The sequence below is a fragment of the Cervus canadensis genome, chromosome X (assembly GCF_019320065.1).
Source record: "Cervus canadensis isolate Bull #8, Minnesota chromosome X, ASM1932006v1, whole genome shotgun sequence".
Taxonomy (NCBI): Eukaryota; Metazoa; Chordata; class Mammalia; order Artiodactyla; family Cervidae; genus Cervus; species Cervus canadensis.
Genome location: NC_057419.1, coordinates 42,057,648 through 42,077,761, shown reverse-complemented (window position 1 = coordinate 42,077,761; position 20,114 = coordinate 42,057,648). Strand labels below are relative to the sequence as shown.

The 20,114-nt window shown below is 35.2% G+C and overlaps 1 protein-coding gene across 8 annotated transcripts in view; it reads left to right on the top strand.

Annotated features, from left to right (window-relative positions):
- The window catches only part of KDM6A (lysine demethylase 6A), a 180,329-nt gene that overhangs the window by 99,272 nt on the left and 60,943 nt on the right, over window positions 1-20,114 (top strand). For all 8 annotated transcript variants that reach the window (XM_043459029.1, XM_043459026.1, XM_043459025.1 and 5 more), the window contains exons 7-8: window positions 1,181-1,235; window positions 4,964-4,998. In XM_043459029.1, the coding sequence (XP_043314964.1) occupies window positions 1,181-1,235; window positions 4,964-4,998 (90 nt within the window). The remainder of the gene's footprint in view (window positions 1-1,180; window positions 1,236-4,963; window positions 4,999-20,114) is intronic.

Genomic DNA, 20,114 nt, shown 5'->3' with positions numbered 1-20,114 from the left:
ATTGCAGGTGGATTCTTTACCTGCTGAGCTACCAAGGAAGCCCCACCTTTAAAAAAATTTTTTTTTTTAAATATTCCATACTAACTATAGTACTGGTTTGTCTTTTCCTAATTATATTTATATAGCCAGCTCAGTGTTGATAAACTTGATGCCAGATCGCACCCCATTGGTTTTTTTGACTATATTGCACAGATTATGGGATCAGAGTTCTCAGACCACAGATAACTCCTGAGCCCCCTACATTGGAAGCATAGTCGTAACCACTGGAGCACCAGGGAAGTCCCCGGCACCCAGTGTTCTTGATGATGATTTGTATTCTTAAAGATTAGCGTTACGCCTTGAGTTTGACATGTATTTTGTTTTTGTTTCTTTTTTTTTTTTTTGGTCTGGGGGACAGGCTTATGCAATATTATTACAAGTGGATGCTGTAAATGAAACTATGAGGTCATGCCATCCCCACCCTAGTCCCTCATCTCCCTTTAGGTTTAGAAAACCAGTGGTTTTCTTTATGTGGGATGGTTTTGTGTGGCTATTTGATGCATTCTTTGTGATACTTCAAATACTTTTAACAGACTCTAAATATAATAATTATTGAAAAATCAGTAGGGGCAAATAGTTTTACCCTTTATGATAATTCTCATAGTCATTTTAAAAAATGTATATATTCCATGGCTGATTCATGTCAATGTATGGCAAAAACCACTACAATATTGTAAAGTAATTAGCCTTCAACTAATAAAAATAAATGGAAAAAAAATAAAACTAAAAAAAATGTATATATTATTTTGAGATAAGCACAGTGGTATTTAATCCATTAACACCATTGAACTTTTACTTTCAGTTTTTAAAATAACGATGTGTTCTGTTTGAAGTGTTCACTAACTAACACTTCCTATTTACTAGAAGACTTAAAAACCTGATTCTTTTTTCCATATAAACAAATTTACATAGGATAAGTTGATATCAAGTTAATTCTTATGCCAAATCTCTACTCTCAACTGTTCAAAGAAAATAATGCAGCAGTCTGTTTGTTCTCAGCAATAAATGTTCAAAGTAATGCTAGTTGGTTGTCTAGTATGTTTTATTTGCATAGCATAGTTTCATAATTATATTAAAGCTTATATACCTGAAAATTATCTTATATGACTGATTTTTAGTGCATTAATTTTCTCTCTTGCAGCATTTTCAGTTAGCTTTGGTTGACTGTAATCCCTGCACTTTGTCCAATGCTGAAAGTAAGTATTATTAAGTACCATAGTTTTCTGCATGTGTTCAGATCACTTCATGCAGATAATAATAATAGTCATGAATCCTGTGTAATTTTTTCCCCTGGAATTGTTGAATCTAACTATATTTGTTGCCATAACTATTTGTACAAATGGAATATGTGAGACCAGGTATTTTATTGTGAACAATGTGTGTCTAAAATAAATATGCTAGTGAACTGGGTTGTTGAATTAAAATTATCTGTACTAGTGAACAAGATTGATTATTTGTATATTAATTACATTGTAGATGACTTAGGGAGGTGAAAAACAGGATTTCCAGTCTTTTCAGAAATCTGAGTGTACAAAGATTCATATGTTAGTTCACTGATTCATACTTTGTGAATTAAAATGATTGGTAATGACGAGGATATACTTTTGACTTTCTGTTATAGTTTTTAAACATCATGCATAGTGTGGTGAGATTTTTCAGTTAATTAGAGTGCATAAAAATTGAATCATTCTTCATGAAAATTTCAGATAAATCAAACGATTCTAGATTTTACAAAGTCAATAGTTTGCTATAAGCAGCTTCATTTTTTTAAGCATATAGAAAGGAGTTTAATGAAGAGTTAGTAGTCACAGTGGTAAAAATGCCTCCAAATGATTGACTCAGTGAAAAAACTGTAGAAATTTGAATATAACTTGCATATAAGATGAAATAAGATATAGTATTGATTAAGTCATTATCTAGACCAGACTAATTGTCTCATAATTCTACTAAATGCAGTTTTCTGAGAAAACTTAAAAGAATTGTTTCCTTTAAATGAAACTTAGGGTTTAGTACTGATCAGTGTATTTCCAGAACAAACGGTAGAAAGGTAACAAATGCAGCACTATTTTCATTTCTAAGATGAGGTTAAATGAGAAAAAGGATTTAACTCATTGGTATATTAATTTATGAAGTGTTCTTTTTTTTTTTTTTACTTATTTATGTATCCTTAATTTTATATCCAGGTTATATAAACCATCTAAAATATAAACCCCTAAGATCCCTTTAAAATTATTTTATGGGAATAAGAAAAAAAAATCTGATTTTCATTTAATTGATTGTGTCTAGTGCCTAGAAACTAACTTTCATTCGTACTTGTCAATTTGAATGATAAACTTTTGAGGGACGTTTCATAGCTTTCAAACTAAATATTTTTGTAAATCCTTATTTTATTCTACTGGAGCTGAAATCTTACTTGTAGATCATTGCACCTGAAAGGGAAACACCTATGTAGAATGAGTACCAGAGGGCAGATACTTTCTTGTGGAATTTGAAGAGGACAGTTCTAACAATCAGGAATACATTTTTGAGCTTACCACAGCTCTCTTTCTCTTGATTGCTGAGAAAGGAAATAAGAGGGAGAGTGACCAGTGTCCTGCTTTGCACAGGACTGAGGAATTTCCCCAGAGTCAGAACTATGAGTGCTAAAAGGTTTGTCACTCTTATGGAAGGCATGTGCTTTATTTAGAGACATTATGCCATTATAGTTCAGTTGATGTGGGTAGTTTATTTTTAACTATATAACTTCATAACTACTTGATAACCATGATAATAAAGACTGGTGTCTCACAGAGCGCTCTCAAATATAGACTACTCACTTTGGGTACACATTATTACTATAAACACCAGACTCTTTATCATCTTTGTAAAACTTACTTCTCTTTGGATTTTTTAATATCATCACCTATTTAGGTAAGCCACAGACTTGTTTTTTGAAATCTTCCATGTTACTTTGTCATACTACAAAGGTCAGAAGATTTTAGAAAGTGACGTGAGCTTTTAAAGTCTGTAAGAGATTTCTGTTTGATTGCACAGTTCATTTATGCATTAAGAAAACACATATACTTGCCGCTTCTAGAGCCTTTAAGAAGGGTTAATTGCTCTTTGTGTTTTGAAAGGTAGAATCATGGTGATGAGAGACTTATACGATTGCCCCATTGGGATAAAATTGTTTCCTCTAGATTTAATTAATTCTAAAAAATGTCTTAATTTCTGAATAAAGTTTAATTTCAGAACCTTTCATGGCAATATTTGTTAAATTTCTACCTCTAATTGAGACTTGCCAAGTGGAGCTTTTTCTTACCTGTATGGTTATGTTCCACTTTGAAAGAAGACTTTTAAGAATTTAAATATAAATTGATTTTCACAGCAGAAAGGATGATACTGGATTTAGTAACTTCTGGGATAGGAAAGCCCTTGTTGAGCCTGGAGGAACTTTGGGATGGAAATACAATGCTACCTTATTGCTACTTATCTTTTCTTCCATGTCACCTTTCTTAGAGGAGTAAGAAGGCGGGGAGCGGGGGGGAGATAAACATATATTTTTCCATCTCTTCCTCATTCTCTAATGATATAGTCAGGTGAGATTTGTACTAGAACTCTCAAAGAGAGCTGTGTTGAAAAAGGGGACTAGCAAATAAGAAAACCACTCAACAGATACAGGTAAAGGGAGAGGATATTTATATCCTTTTTATTATTATTTTTATTATGTACTTTTCACAAAAAGTTGATTTTCATCTTTTTAAAAATGATATTTTTATTTTGTCTCATCTCTGCTTAATGATATTTAATGACATGTATGAAGAGGGCAGTACTTTTGATCCAAAAATGTTTGATTTTAAAGTTCATTATATATTTTGTTTTGGGCTTTATGCATATTTATTTTAGCTATTCTTAGGTGCTGCTCTAGGGAACAGGTGTCAAAATCCTTTGTTAATACCAGAACTAAATAAAAAGGTACCTTTCCGGGCCTTGCCCCAGGCTCACTGAATACAATCTCAGGGATCTCTATTTTTAACTAGCATTTCAGGTGAATCTTACAGTTATGGGAGTCAGTGTGAGAGTTAAGTTTATGATACCAATGAGAATTTGATGATAGCTATAGACCTTATTTTTAAAGATCCAGATACATATTATACATATAATTTTGAAAAGCTCCCAGACTCCTTGAAAGCCAACCATGAAATCCAGGTAGATCAAACATTTTAAAAAAACGATTTGTCATTGGAGGATGAAAATCATTATTTAAGTAAGCCAGAATCCAGTTTTGATTCCTGATTCATTGTTGCTTTCATTGAATCATTCATATTCTGGTGGTGCAGTATCAGGAAGAGCTGGAAATAAAAGCTGAAATACGTATATTTTTTATTTTCCAGAGGTACTTGTTAATGTTGGTATTCTTTATTATTCTTGCTTTCCAAGTGGTTTGATCTTTTAAAAAATTTTTTTGAAGAACTGATAGAGAAATGCAACTTATTGTGACATCTTTGTAAACATTAGTATGAAATATGTAATGAAATATATAACTAAAAAGAGTATTTTTCATTGTTTTAATCAAATACTTTCTTTTTTGAGTTTTAACTGAGGTTTTAAATACCATCTTGTGAAATGTATAGATTATAAAAGTTATATTTTATATCTGTTTAATGTTGCCATTTGAACTTTAAGTATACTCACTTGCTACAGATTTTAATGTTAATTTTAATAATTACATTGACAGAATTTAGTAATGACCAATAATGAATACATGTAGTTTCTTTTCATGTTCTTGTATGCTTGTATATTTTATTAAGAATAAATTATGTTCTGAAATTACTTAAATCTATGCAGCAGAGATAGTGTTTATATTTTACATTTTATATTCTTACTTAAATTTATCCAAACACTACTGTAATACAGTTGTTGACTTATTTTCTCATCTTTGCAGTTCAATTTCACATTGCCCACTTATATGAAACCCAGGTAAGTGTTTTAACTTAGCTTGCTTTAAAACACTCATACCATTTTAAATGGAATCAGATACACAGATAATGGAGTTCTGGGCACTACTTACATAATACTCATTAAATGTGGTCAAGATTTTGCATTCATGTTACAGTTATTACACAGAGTTCCTGTTGTATACAAAGAACGCATTAAACTCAAACTATCTGCAGCCTTAAATGGCTGTATTTGAGAAGCTTTCTCATATTCTTGATGTGAAATGCCTAGGTTTCTTTTCAGAATGTTATAGATGGTTGTTATAATGCATTGTTCTTAGTTTCACTTTTTATTAAGATTGAAATATCCCTTCCGTATATCACCATTTGAAAAGCATATTAGTAACCTCTTTATGTCATTTATGTCACCAAGTACTTTTATGGCTGCTATATTTAATTTTTTTTGGCTGTGCTGCAGGGCATGTCGGATCTTAGTTCCCTGACCAGGGATGGAACCTGTGACCCCCACAGTGGAAGTGCAGAGTCTTAATCACTGGACCACCAGGGAAGCCCTGGCTGCTATATTTAAAAAGCTATTTTAGAACATATTTTTATATATGGCAGAATTTGCTTAGTTACATGATATAGGGTATAACACATAAACATTTAGTCTAGGTAAGCAGTGGTATGGGCTTCCCCAGCTGGTAAAGAATCCACCTGCAATGCAGGCGACCCCAGTTCAATTCCTGGGTGGGAAGATCCCCTGGAGAAGGAATAGGCTACCCACTCCTAATACTCCATAGTATTTTTGGGCTTCCCTGGTGGCTCAGTCGGTAAAGAATCCGCCTGCAATGTAGGAGACCTGGGTTTGATTCCTGATTTGGAAAGATCCCCTGAAGAAGGGATAGGCTACCCACTCCAGTATTCTTGCCTGGTGAATTCTGTGAACAGAGGAGCCTGACAGGCTACAGTCCATGGGGCTGCAAAGAGTTGGACATGACTGAGCGACTAAGCATAGCACAGGCAGTGGTATGGAAAATCAAGCATAAGTTGGTGTGAGGCTAAATATTAGGTAATCATAGTTTGCTGCTGTTGTGCTGTGCTCAGTCATGTCCAATTCTTTGTAACCCCATGGACTGTAGCCCACAGGCTCCTCTGTCCATGGGATTTTCCAGACAAAAATGCTGGAGTGGGCTACCATTTCCTGCCGTAATCATAGTTTACCCAGAATATAATTTTTATAACAGCTTTTTAGGAAAATAAAGTACTGTTATATTTCTAGATAATTTCTAAGGTCTGTTTTGTTTCAGAGCCACCATGAGGTGGTCTAAAACAAAAAATTAACATCTGATTGCTGGACACCTCCATCTGCTGTGGTTTCTCCCCCCACCCTCCTTGTGCACATGCACACAGGTGTGTGTATGTCTACTGAGTCAGAATTGGTGCACAGTCAGGTTTGGATACTCTACTAATATAGGGATTTTATCCAGCTTAAGAGGGTGCGTTTGAGAATCACGTGCATGTTGTGGAGCAGAGTCTTTACCTGCCAGTGCTAATCACTGCCTCCTTGTCAACTGCTGAATCAGTAAAGGCCCCAGGGTGAAAGCAGCTATAGAAATAAGCTGCTTCTCCAAAGTTCTTTCTCTGGAGCCTTAGCTCCTTCTGCTTTCATTGCCTCAGGAGATTTCTGTTGCCTTCTAAAGGATGAGCTCTGATTTTTTTTCCCCCCAGCTTTCATAGCTCTTAGTGAGATTTCCCTCATCGCTCATTAGGTAAAACAGATGTTATCTAACCATTCTTTTTAATGAGTGTTTTTTTGGCTGGAGATGGAATTCTAGTTTTATTATTTTATATGACTGCTTTAAAAATTACATTCCATTGTCCTCTGGTTTTCATTGTTTCTGGTGAGTCATCTGTTGGTATTGTTTTGAATCTTATGAAGGTAATGTGGGGACAGGGCCCTTCCCCTACTGATTCTTTCATTTGATAAATTTCAGTGCCCATTAAGATTAAACAAAACAAAACCAAAAAAATTCGTTCTAGGCAGAGTATGTAATTATTAGATGGTAGGAAGCTGACACTATAAGCGGATGAAAGGATTGAGAAATCTCTGCTTCAGTGCTTATAACAAGGATTTTTATTTTCAGATGAAAAATTAAGGAAAACAGACTTACCTACCTATCTAAAGTGTACAATGTGATGATTTGATATATGTGTGATTTCCCCCCACTGCATTATTAACACACCCATCACCTCACACCTTCAAAGTGGAGCATTGAGGACATTTTAGTTCTCTTCACAAACTTCAGTTGTACAATACATGGTTATCAGCAGTAGCCATTATATTATATGTTTGACCCTCAGACCTTATTTATCTTACAAATAAAAGTTTGTACCCTTTTACCAACCTCTCCCTGTTTCTTCCATCTCACCTCCTGGAGACACGTGCAAATCCTCTCTTCTAGAAGATCCAGCCCCCACCTCATCGCTTTTTAAAAAGAATCCACACAGAAGTGACACTGTATAGCATTTATCTTTCATTGCCTGGTTTTTTTCACTTACCATAATTCCCTCCAGGTTTATCCATGCTGTCACAAATGACAAGATTTCCTTCTAATTTTAACGGTGAAATACCATTCCATTGTATTCATATACCACATTTTCTCGATCCCATCTGTAGACAGACACTTAAGTTGTTCCCATCCTTGTCGTTGTTCACTCACTAAGTTGTATCAGACTCTTTGTGACACCAAGGACTGCAGCATCTCTTGGAGTTTGTGCAAACTCACGTCTGTTGAGTTGGTGATGCCATCCAACCGTCTCATCCTCTGTTGCCCCCTTCTCCTGTTTCCTTCAGTCTTTCCCAGCATTAGGGTCTTTTCCAGTGAGTTGGCTCTTCACATCAGGTGGTCCAAGTATTGGGGCTTCAGCTTCAGCATCAGTCCTTCCAATAAATATTCAGGGTTGATTTCCTTTAGGATGGACTGATTTGGTCTCCTTGCAGTCGAAGGGACTCTCAAGCACCACAATTTGAAAGCATCAATTTTTCGGTGCCAGACTTCATTATGGTCCAGCTCTCACACATCTGTACATGACTACTGGGAAAACCAAAGTTTTGACTATACGGACCTTTGTTGGCAAAGTGAGGTCTCTGCTTTTAATTACACTGTCTACATTTGTCATAGCTTCCCTTCCAAGGAACAAACATCTTTTAATTATTATGATTTATTCTTAGATATTTATATCATTAATTTATCTTTCTCATTTTATTAGCTGAGACCCCCCCATAGTATCATTTTTTCCTATTAGTATTAATGGCTTTCATTTCTTTTTCTTGATTATTTATGAAATGACTTGAATAGGTCACCATCTAAATTCTAAATAAACTTAAAAGATTAAAGGTAAAGGATTTCTCCCTTTTAATTTTGTTATTAGTGTTACTTATTTTTGAATAGATAATCCAAAATGAAAGTGCCTGAAAGAATACACAGTGAAGTATCCTTCTCACTGTTTTTCCCTGGCCATCTAGTCCCCTGCCAAAAGCTACCAACTACCATTATCAGTGTTTATATATCCTTCCAGAGAAACTTGTTGTATATATAAGCAAATCTATATGTATGTTTGCATATATTTTATTTTATTGAAATAATAGCCCATTATGTATGTTCTCTCTTGATCTTATTTAAATTGGTTTATTTTTTTAAACTTAGTATTATATTTTGGAAATCATTCCTTATTATACATGTTGATCTGTATTACATCCCTTGGCAGAGATGTAGTGTAACTAATTTAACTATTCTCCTGTGAGAGATAGTTATAAATAATGTTATTATGAATAACACTGTTGGTAAGAATTACTAGTTTCATTGTTAACCTTGCCTTCTAACTATCCAGCCATAGTTACTACTGAAACATTATAGACTGGTTTCATTTATGCATATTATAGAAGTCCAAAAATTCTAAAGAAAGAAAAATTTAAGCAAACATTTAAAGATGCAGTAAGTATGTCCTGATTACCTAGGGTTTATTCCATGAATTCAAGGTTAGTTCAGTGTAAGGAAATGTGTTAACAAAACAAAAATCAATGTAAGGAAAACAATATTGTGAGGAAGAAAGATTTTTTTAAAAAGAAATTAATGGTATTAAAAGAGAAAAGTGGTAGATCTAATGAAATGAAGTCAAAATGTTTTTATTCTAGAAAAAATTAACAAAATAGATAAATCACAGACTAACTTGATTAAGTGGATAAATGAGGTAAACCACAGATACACAAAATAAGATGACCATGGGTACAGAAGAAATTAGAATAATCATATGAGACTACTTTGCAGACCTCTATGTGGATGGATTTCAAAACGTAAATGAAGTAGACTATTTCCCAGGGAAGTACAGACTAGCAAAATTGACCTCATTAGAGTTAGAAAAGTTATAAAAATCCATTTTTCATGAAAAGAGAAAAGTAATGTCACACAGAAAGTACCATGCCCAGTTGGTTTTACAGGAGAATTCTACCAAACCTTCAAAGACCAGATAATTCAAGTACTCTGTACATTGTTCCAGAGCATTAGAAAAGGAGAAAAGCTTTCTAATTTCTTTCTCCTTTTTTTGAACAGGATAATCAGGGGCTTATAAATAGCTTTCTGCCTGACCTTGAGAGACATGTGTTTGATCATAAAGTTCTTTCTGCACTTACTGATTCTATTGTGTATTTTTGAGATAAAATAGAAACAAAAGTCTGACTCTAAAAATCACTTATGGACCATAGTTCTTTGATGTCTTTTTTATTTTATTGTGAAATGTACATGACATAAATTTTACCATTTTAGCCATTTGTTAAACCATTCGTTCAGTGGCATTAAGTACATTCACTTTATTGTGCAGCTATCACCACTGTCCATCTCTAAAACTTGATCATCTTCCCAAGCTGAACCTCTGTACCCAATAAAGAATAATTCCTCATTCCTCCCTCCCTACAGCCCCTAGCAACCACTATTCCACGTTTTGTCTCTATGAGTTTGACTATTCTAGGCACCTCATGTAAGTGGAATGGTACAGTATTTGTCTTTTTGTGTCTGGCTTATTTCGCTTAGCATAATGTCTTTAAGGTTTGTGTATACTATAGCATGTGCCAGAATTCCATTCCTTTTTAAGGCTGAGTAATACTTCATTGTATGTGTACACTACATTTGGTTTATCCATTCATCTGTCAGTTGATTTTCAGCTTTTGGCTGTTAAGAATATTGCTGCTATGAACATGAGTGTGCAGATACCTGTTTTTGTTCCAGCTTTCATTTTTTCTTTCTCTTTTTTTTTTGATATATACTCAGAAGTAGAATTACTGGGTCATATGGTAATTCTGTTAAAATTTTTGAAGAACTTTCACACAGAGTTTTCCCTCATTCATTTTTGAAGAAAGTATATGTAACATTGATACTTAAACCTGATACAGTACAAAAAAGAATGAATGTACACTGTTATCACTGATGAATGTTGGTATAAAAATACTAAATAAAATATTAGCAAACGATCCATTACCTCATGAAACAAATACACTATGAGCAAGTGGTATTCATTCAGAGAATACAAAGTTGATTGAGTATTAGGAAATATGTTAATATCATGCCTTGTAATAATAGAGCTAAAGGTAAAAGCAAATCATCATCGTAGATGCTAGAGAGAAAAGAACTGTAAACAAATCTTCAACTACAGTTACTTTCTCACAGGAATATGGATAAAAATTCTGTAACTTTTATGTAACTGTTCAGTTCAGTTGCTCAGTCATGTCTGACTCTGCGACCCCATGGACTGCAGCACCCCAGGCTTCCCTATCCATCACCAACTCCCGGAACTTACTCAAACTCATGTCCATCAAGTCAGTGATGCCATCCAACCATCTCCTCCTCTGTTGTCCTCTTCTCCTTCCCCCTTCAATCTTGCCCAACATCAGGGTCTTTTCAAATGAGTCAGTTCTTCACATCAGGTGGCCAAAGTATTAGAGTTTCAGCTTCAGGATCAGGACTGATTTCCCTTAGGATTGACTGGTTGGATCACCTTTCTGTCCAAGGGAGTCTCAAGAGTCTTCTCCAGTACCACAGTTCAAAAGCATCAATTCTTTGGCTCTCAGCTTTTTTTTTATAATCCAACTCTCACATCTATTGGAAAAACCATAGCTTTGACTATACAGACCTGTGTTGGCAAAGTAATGTCTCTGCTTTTTAATATGCTGTCTAGATTGGTCATAGCTTTTCTTCCAAGGAGCAAGCGTCTTTTGATTTCATGGCTGCAGTCACCATCTGCAGGGATTTTGGAGCCCAAAAAAATAATCTCTCACTGTTTCCACTGTTTCCCCATCTATTTGCCATGAAGTGATGGGACCTGATGCCATGATCTTAGTTTTTTGAATGTTGACTTCTAAGCCAACTTCTTCACTCTCCTCTTACACTTTCATCAAGAGGTTCTTTAGTTGTTCTTCGCTTTCTGCCGTTAGGGTGGTATCGTCTGTATATCTGAGGTTATTGATATTTTTCCCAGCAATCTTGATTTCAGCTTCTGCTTCATCCGGCCAGCATTTCACATGATGTAATCTGCATATAAGTTGAATAAGCAGGGTGACAATATCCCGCCTTGATGTACTCCTTTCCCGATTTGGAACCAGTTGGTTATTCCATATCCAGTTCTAACTGTTACTTCTTGACCTGCATACAGATTTCTCAGGAGGCAGGTCAGGTGGTCTGGTATTCCCATCTCTTTAAGAATTTTCCAGAGTTTGTTGTGATCCACACAGTCAAAGGCTTTGGTGTAGTCAATAAAGCAGAAGTATATGTTTTTCTGGACCTCTCTTGCTTTGTCGATGATCCAACGGATGCTGGCAATTTGATCTCTGGTTCCTCTGCCTTTTCTAAATCCAGCTTGAACATCTGGATGTTCACAGTTCACATATTGTTGAAGCCTGGCTTGGAGAATTTTGAGCATTACTTTGCTAGCGTGTGAGATGAGTGCAATTGGGCAGTAGTTTGAACATTCTTTGGCATTGCCTTTCTTTGGGATTGGAATGAAAACTGACCTTTTCCAGTCCTGTGGCCACTCCTGAGTTTTCCAAATTTGCTGGCATATTGAGTGCAGCACTTTCACAGCATCATCTTTTAGTATTTGAAAGAACTCGACTGGAATTCCATCAACTCCACTAGCTTTGTTCATATTGTTGCTTCCTAAGGCCCACTTGACTTTGCATTTCAGGGTGTCTGCCTCTAGGTGAGTAATCACACCATTGTCATTATCTGGGTCATGTGGGTCATGAAGATCTTTTTTGTATAGTTTTTCTGTGTATTCTTGCCAGCTCTTCTTAATGTCTTCTGCTTCTGTTAGGTCCATACCATTTCTGTCCTTTATTGTGCCCATCTTTGCATGAAATGTTCCCTTGGTATCTCTAATTTTCTTGAAGAGATCTCTAGTCTTTCCCATTCTATTATTTTCCTCTATTTCTTTGCATTGATGACTGAGAAAGGCTTTCTTAATTATCTCCTTGCTATTCTTTGGAACTTTGCATTCAAATGGGTATATCTTTCCTTTCCTGCTTTTCCTTTTGCTTCTCTTCTTTTCTCAGCTATTTGTAAGGCCTCCTCAGACAACTGTTTGGCATTTTCGCATTTCTTTTTCTTAGGAGTGGTCTTGATCACTGCCTCTTGTACAGTGTCTTGAACCTCAGTCCATTGTTCTTCAGGCACTCTGTCTACCAGATATAATCCCTTGAATCTATTTGTCACTTCTGCTGTGTAGTCATAAGGGGGTAGACTCCGGGAGTTGGTGATAGACAGGGAGGCCTGGCGTGCTGCGGTTCATGGGGTCACAAAGAGTCGGACACGACTGGGCGACTGAACTGAACTGAGTGGTCTAGTGGTTTTCCCTAATTTCTTCAATTTAAGTCTGAATTTGGCATTAAGGATATTTGCTTATCCCTAAGTAAATGTATTATGAATAATGAGGACTAGATTTTCACTGTTGGAGAACTTACAAGTAAGAAAAGAAAAAGGCTAGACTGAACTCTGTGGTATTGGATTGGAATTGGAGTAAAAACTAAATATACGGTTATTTACAGAAATTGAGAGTTGAATAGAAATAGATACAGATGGAAGAGTATGTGTGTATGTGTATGTGTTGTGTATACATTAATATATTTCCCAGCTCTGTTTGCTGTGAGTGCCTAGAAGCAAGGCCCCCCTCCACAGCAGTGAATGTTCTAGCATCCAGATCTTTGTTTCTAAATTTGATTCTTCAGTGAAAGAAATCAAAAATTCTTGGGGAGAAGTGTGTGATTCCAGAGCTTAGGGAGGGAACCTACAAGATGAGCCCTGGAATATTTCATGGTGCCAAAAAGTAAGGGAGCGCTCAAAAAATGATGAGGCACGCGAAAAGATTCAGGAGCCAACTTGAGGGGAATAGGGTTTCTAATCACTGAATCGGACACAAGTTTAGGAACAAATAATTATAATGTGTTCACTACAAAATAAAATATATTAGCTCATGTTGCTATAAATGAATAGTTGAATAAATAAGTGGGGGAAAGGGGACACCTCTTTATTTCTGTGGAATTTTAATTAATGTATGAGAAATGTTGAATATCTTTCCACAAGGTACTTACTAGTTTGAAAGGTACATTCTTCAAAATAATCAGCTAGTACTTTAAATATCAAGGTAATGAAAAGTCAGAGACTGAGTGTCTGTCTCAGGTTAGAGGATGGTAAAGACACATGCTAACTGAACACAGTGTGGAATCTTGAATTAGATCCTGGACCAGAAAAGTGGGACAGTTGGTGAAACTGGAATAAATTTTATAGACAAATAGTATTTTATCAGCATTAAATCTGTCAGCCTTCTCATTTTTTTAAAAAGCTTTGTTATTGTTATGTCATCCTGATATGTCCTTTATCATTATGAAATATTCCTCTTCATCTCTGGCAGTGCTTTGTCTTGAAGCCTTCTTAATGTGATCTGAATCTAATCACTTCAGCTTTCTGATGTTTAGAATTTACATCGTATGTTTTTCATCCTTTTATTTCAGTCTATTTGAGTCCTTATAGGAAAAAGTGCAAATCTTATATTATGTTTATGGCTTTCTTTCACTTTTGTAATCTGTTCTGGCAGTCTCTATTGTTCTTTGTTTGAATATCTAGTCCATTTATACTTAATTTGATCACTGATATGATTACATAAAGTTGTCTGTCATTCTTGTATCCTTCGTATTTTGTGGTTTTTTTCTGGCTACTTTCAAGGTTCTTTTTAACATTTTTCTTAAGTATCTGACTATGATGTACTTAGGTATTGGTTTTTCCTTTATATTTTTACCAGTGTTTTTCCTGGTCTTTTGGATATAGGATTTAATGTCATCCATTATGAAAAGTTCTCAGCCATTATATTGTCCATATTTTCTCTGCCCCATTCTTTCTGTCCTTCTTGGACTCCTGTTATGGGTATGGTAGATATTTTGTTATTATCTTGTACATCTTGGATGGCTTTTTTTTTTTTCCTTTTTTGTCTGTTTTGCTTCAGTCTGGATACTTTCTGCCAACCTCTTTTCAAATTTGTTCATTTTTCTAAAGTCTTTAATCTGCTCAGTCCTTCAGCAACTTTTTTCTTTTTTAAAAATTTTAAATTTGTATTTTTCAGTTTGAGAATTTCCTTTTGTTTCTCTTTTAATTTATTTTTCTGTGCTTTGGCTTTTTTTGTCCATTCCTTACTGATTATTTTCTTTTTCATTTGTGAACTTCATTAAAATAGCTGCTTTAAAATTATTTGCAAATTGCAACATCTGAATTATTTCATGGCTGATTTTCATTCATTTCTTTTTCTTTTGAACATGTGTAAAAATTCCCTGATTCTTACAAGCCTGATAATTTTATCCTGGGTATCATGAATAATGTGTTGTGAAGAGTGACTTTGTTATATTTTTCTGAAGTTGATTTTTTGTTTTAATAGCAGTTTTAACTTTGCTCAAGTCACACACTAAACTTTGTCATCCCTGTGGTGGACAGCAGCTAAATCTCTCTTTCTTTAGTTCTTTTAGGCTGCTGGACGTCTGCTGTGTTCCTGTGTAGTTCAGTGGTAAACCAGGAATTTGAGCAGTTTAATTGCAGAAGTTGATATTCTGTCTCTCTTTCTTTTCTGGGATTGTTTCTTCTTCACTCACTTTTAGCTCTTGTGATACCTTCAAAGTCTTTCCTCTTATTTTTCAAGCTAGTAAGATTGCCAATTTCTGTTTGAGGTCTAGCCAACCAAATACCAGTTGGGGCCTGCCTTCAGGTCAACATAGGAAAAACGGGGTTACTGAACCAGTGCCATTCCATTCCTCTAAGTCTTAACTTCTCTGGTTTTGCCTAATTTTGGTTACTTTTCAGTGCTTTCTGATAGAAAGTTGTCTTTTGTATTTTATCCAGAATTTAATGCTCTCTGTGGAATGTTACCGCAGCGTTACCGGAGGCAAAACTTTACTAAATACCTTTACACATAAACTCATGTTGCTTTTGTATGCTACTTATAGTCACTACTTAATGTTCTGCTGTGAACATCCATCATATTTTACGTTTCTACTCACCTAGTGAGATAGACCTAGTTGTCCATCTCCTTGATACTACAAACAGTACCATTTATAATATTACCTATGGGAAGGTTCCTTTGGTGTATAGATATATCCCAAGAATGAGATGTTTAGATTGTAGCATATTTAGACACCTAGTTCCATGAGTAAATCCCCTTCAGCAAGGCATGAGTATTTCCCTTTATATCCCCACAATACTAAGAACTACCCAACTTTATGTTTGCCAGTCTAATTGGTAGAAGCTAGTATTTCATTTAAATTTGCATTTTCTGATTTCTCGAGGTTTATACTTTACATGTTTTCACCTTTTACATGTTGGTTTTTAATGTCCATTGCCTATTTTTCTCCTTATGTGTATCAAGTCAGATCCTTCCTCCTCCTGATTTGTGTGGTTTTTGCCAAGTCAAATTAATTTTTTCCCATCTCAAGGAAATATTATCCATTTTCTTCTTTTACTTATATACTTCTACATTTCATATTTAGGTCTTTAATGTGGGTGCCAGTTTTGTATATAGTATGAGGTAGAAATAAAACATGGTTTCTCAGTATGGTCCATCCAGTTTTTCAAGTTTGATGATTTATTATTACTAATATTATAATTATTACTAGTGTTTGGAAGTATGTTTTAGCATTTGTTGAGGTAATTCCAGAAGGTGGTTTTCCTAAAATATAAATTTGATTATATTGCTTGAACTCATTTCAGTGGTAGCCCATTGTCTTAGGATATAGTCTACAGTCTTTTAACATGGTTTAGGAAGGTCTTTGTGAAGCTGTCTGCTTGTCTCTGCCTTTTCTGCCCAATCTGCTAGTACTCTTAAGCTTGTCTGCTTCTGGGAAATAACCATGTACAATATTGTTACTGTACACAGTACAGTAAGTTTTGTTTTCATATCTGTATTCTCGCCTGTAGTCCCAGCAGTTTCTGTTATGTGTTAGGTGTTCAACAAATACTTACCAGTTGAAGGAACTGAGTTGAATAACTTGATTCTTACCCTTCACTAACTGTCTAATTTACTTTTTCAGATCAGATTAATGTTTAAAAGGGAAGTCATAACCTGATGAATAAAAGTTTATGTAATAACTATTAATCTCAATGGACATTCTTGCAATTTTTCCCTGTGTTGACATAGAGCTCCTTATTTCCATAGCTCTTTATCTCATTTAATCCTAAGAAGAACTCTGGATAGAAAGATCAGGCATCAATATCACTGATGAACATAGATGCAAAAATCCTTAACAAAATTCTAGCGAACAGAATCCAACAACATATTAAAAAGATCATACATCATGACCAAGTGGGCTTTATCCCAGGAATGCAAGGATTCTTTAATATCCACAAATCAATCAATGTAATATACCACATTAACAAATTGAAAGATAAAAACCATATGATTATCTCAATAGATGCAGAAAAAGCCTTTGACAAAGTTCAACATCCATTTATGATAAAAAACTCTCCAGAAAGCAGGAATAGAAGGAACATACCTCAACATATAAAAGCTATATATGACAAACCCACAGCAAACATTATCCTCAATGGTGAAAAATTGAAAGCATTTCCTCTAAAATAAGGAACAAGACAAGGATGCCCACTCTCACCACTACTATTCAACATAGTTTTGGAAGTGTTGGCCACAGCAATCAGAGCAGAAAATGAAATAAAAGGAATCCAGATAGGAAAAGAAGAAGTAAAACTCTCACTGTTTGCAGATGACGTGATCCTCTACATAGAAAACCCTAAAGACTCTACCAGAAAATTACTAGAGCTAATCAACGAATATAGTAAAGTTGCAGGATATAAAATTGAACACACAGAAATCCTTTGCATTCCTATACACTAACAATGAGAACAGAAAGAGAAATTAAGGAAACAATACCATTCACCATTGCAACAAAAAGAATAAAATACTTGAGTATATCTACCTAAAGAAGTGAAAGACCTATATATATAAAACACACTGATGAAAGAAATCAAAGAGGACACAAATAGATGGAGAAATATACCATGTTCATGGATTGGAAGAATCAATATTGTGAAAATGACTGTACTACCCAAAGCAATCTATAGATTCAGTGCAATCCTTATCAAGCTACCAACGGTATTCTTCACAGAACTAGAACAAATAATTTCACAATTTGTATAGAAATACAAAAAACCTTGAATAGCTAGCCAAAGCAATCTTGAGAAAGAAGAATGGAACTGGAGGAATCAAGCTGCCTGACTTCAGACTCTACTACAAAGCCACAGTCATCAAGACAGTATGGTACTGGCACAAAGACAGAAATATAGATCAATGGAACAGAATAGAAAGCCCAGAGATAAATCCACGTACCTATGGACACCTTATCTTCGACAAAGGAGGCAAGGATATGCAAAGGAAAAAAGACAACCTCTTTAACAGGTGGTGCTGGGAAAACTGGTCACTTGTAAGAGAATGAAACTAGAACACTTTCTAACATCATACACAAAAATAAACTCAGAATGGATTAAAGATCTAAATGTAAGACCAGAAACTATAAAACTCCTAGAGGAGAACATAGGCAAAACACTCTCTGACATAAATCACAGCAGGATCCTCTATGACCCACCTCCCAGAATATTGGAAATAAAAGCAAAAATAAACAAATGGGACCTAATTAAACTTAAAAGCTTTTGCACAACAAAGGAAACTATAAGCAAGGTGAAAAGACAGCCCTCAGAATGGGAGAAAATAATAGCAAACGAAGAAACAGACAAAGGATTAATCTCAAAAATATACAAGCAACTCCTGCAGCTCAATTCCAGAAAAATAAATGACCCAATCAAAAAATGGGCCAAAGAACTAAACAGACATTTCTCCAAGGAAGACATACAGATGGCTAACAAACACATGAAAAGAGGCTCAACATCTCTCATTATCAGAGAAATGCAAATCAAAACCACAATGAAGTACCATTACATGCCAGTCAGGATGGCTGCTATCCAAAAGTCTACAAGTAATAAATGTTGGCGAGGGTGTGGAGAAAAGGGAACCCTCTTACACTGTTGGTGGGAATGCACACTAGTACAGCCACTATGGAGAACAGTGTGGAGATTCCTTAAAAAACTGGAAATAGAACTGCCATATGACCCAGCAATCCCACTGCTGGGCATACACACCGAGGAAACCAGATCTGAAAGAGACACGTGCACCCCAGTGTTCATCGCAGCACTGTTTACATTAGCCAGGACATGGAAGCAGCCAGAGATGCCCATCAGCAGACGAATGGATAAGGAAGCAGTGGTACATATACACCATGGAATATTACTCAGCCATTAAAAAGAATTCATTTGAATCAGTTCTAATGAGATGGATGAAACTGGAGCCCATTATACAGGGTGAAGTAAGCCAGAAAGATAAAGACCAATAAATACAGTATACTAACGCATATATATGGAATTTTAAAAGATGGTATCGATAACCCTATATGCAAAACAGAAAAAGAGACACAGATGTACAGAACAGACTTTTGGACTCTGTGGGAGAAGGTGAGGGTGGGATGTTCTGAGAGAATAACATTGAAACAAGTATACTATCTAGAGTGAAACAGATCACCAGCCCAGGTTGGATGCATGAGACAAGTGCTCCGGGCTGGTGCACTGGGAAGACCTAGTGGGATGGGATGGGGAGGGAGGCGGGAGGAGGGATCAGGATGGGGAACACATGTAAATCCAAGGCTGATTCATGTCAATGTATGGCAAAAACCACTACAATATTGTAAAGTAATTAGCCTCCAACTAATAAAAATAAATGGAAAAAGAAAAAAAAAGAAAAATCATGCATTACATCTGTTGTATGGATGTTGAATCATAGTTCAAGTGATTTGCCTGAGGCTCACACAGCTAGTTTTATGTCTCTACTTTTTGGGGGAGAAAGGTTTGTTTGCTCAGCCAGCTACAGTGACATAGCCACTTTAATCCATTGTTCTGCCAATTGTATTCTAAAAATAATATTTGCAAAGTTTTCTTTTGTTGCCTTTCCCCCTTTTGGAGAGATGGGGAGGAGTTGTCTTCAGCTTTCAGACTGTAGCAATAATGGGTTTCAGTCATATTAGTACTTTTGGGGTGAGAACTGTGGGTAAATGGTTTCATTTAGAGTTTTGCCCATGCAATCTTATATATTATAAACATCATTAGACAATAGTTATGGGGAGTTTTCTTTAAAATCATGTATGTATGATAATTTTTTCATAGGATATATACCAGTGATTGTATCTTTTAAACTTAGATTTCATTGGCTTTTGTACTTAGTTTTATAACAACAGTTTTGACATGTGCTCTATTTGTTCAAATTAAGTTGCTTTGGAGCTTGGTATTTCTAGGCAAACAGGTGATGCACTTGGAAGTAGAATACTTTGCTAGCTTCATTTGTGTTATTAAATAAAGTGGACATCATTTATGTTATTAAATAGGTTCAGATGATTTTCTTTTTAACTGTTAAGACTTAGCAAATTCTTTTTTTTTTTCATTTATTTTTATTAGTTTGCATATCTCATGTAACTTATTAAATATTGAACTGAGGTGAAAATCAAAATGGTTGTATGGATAC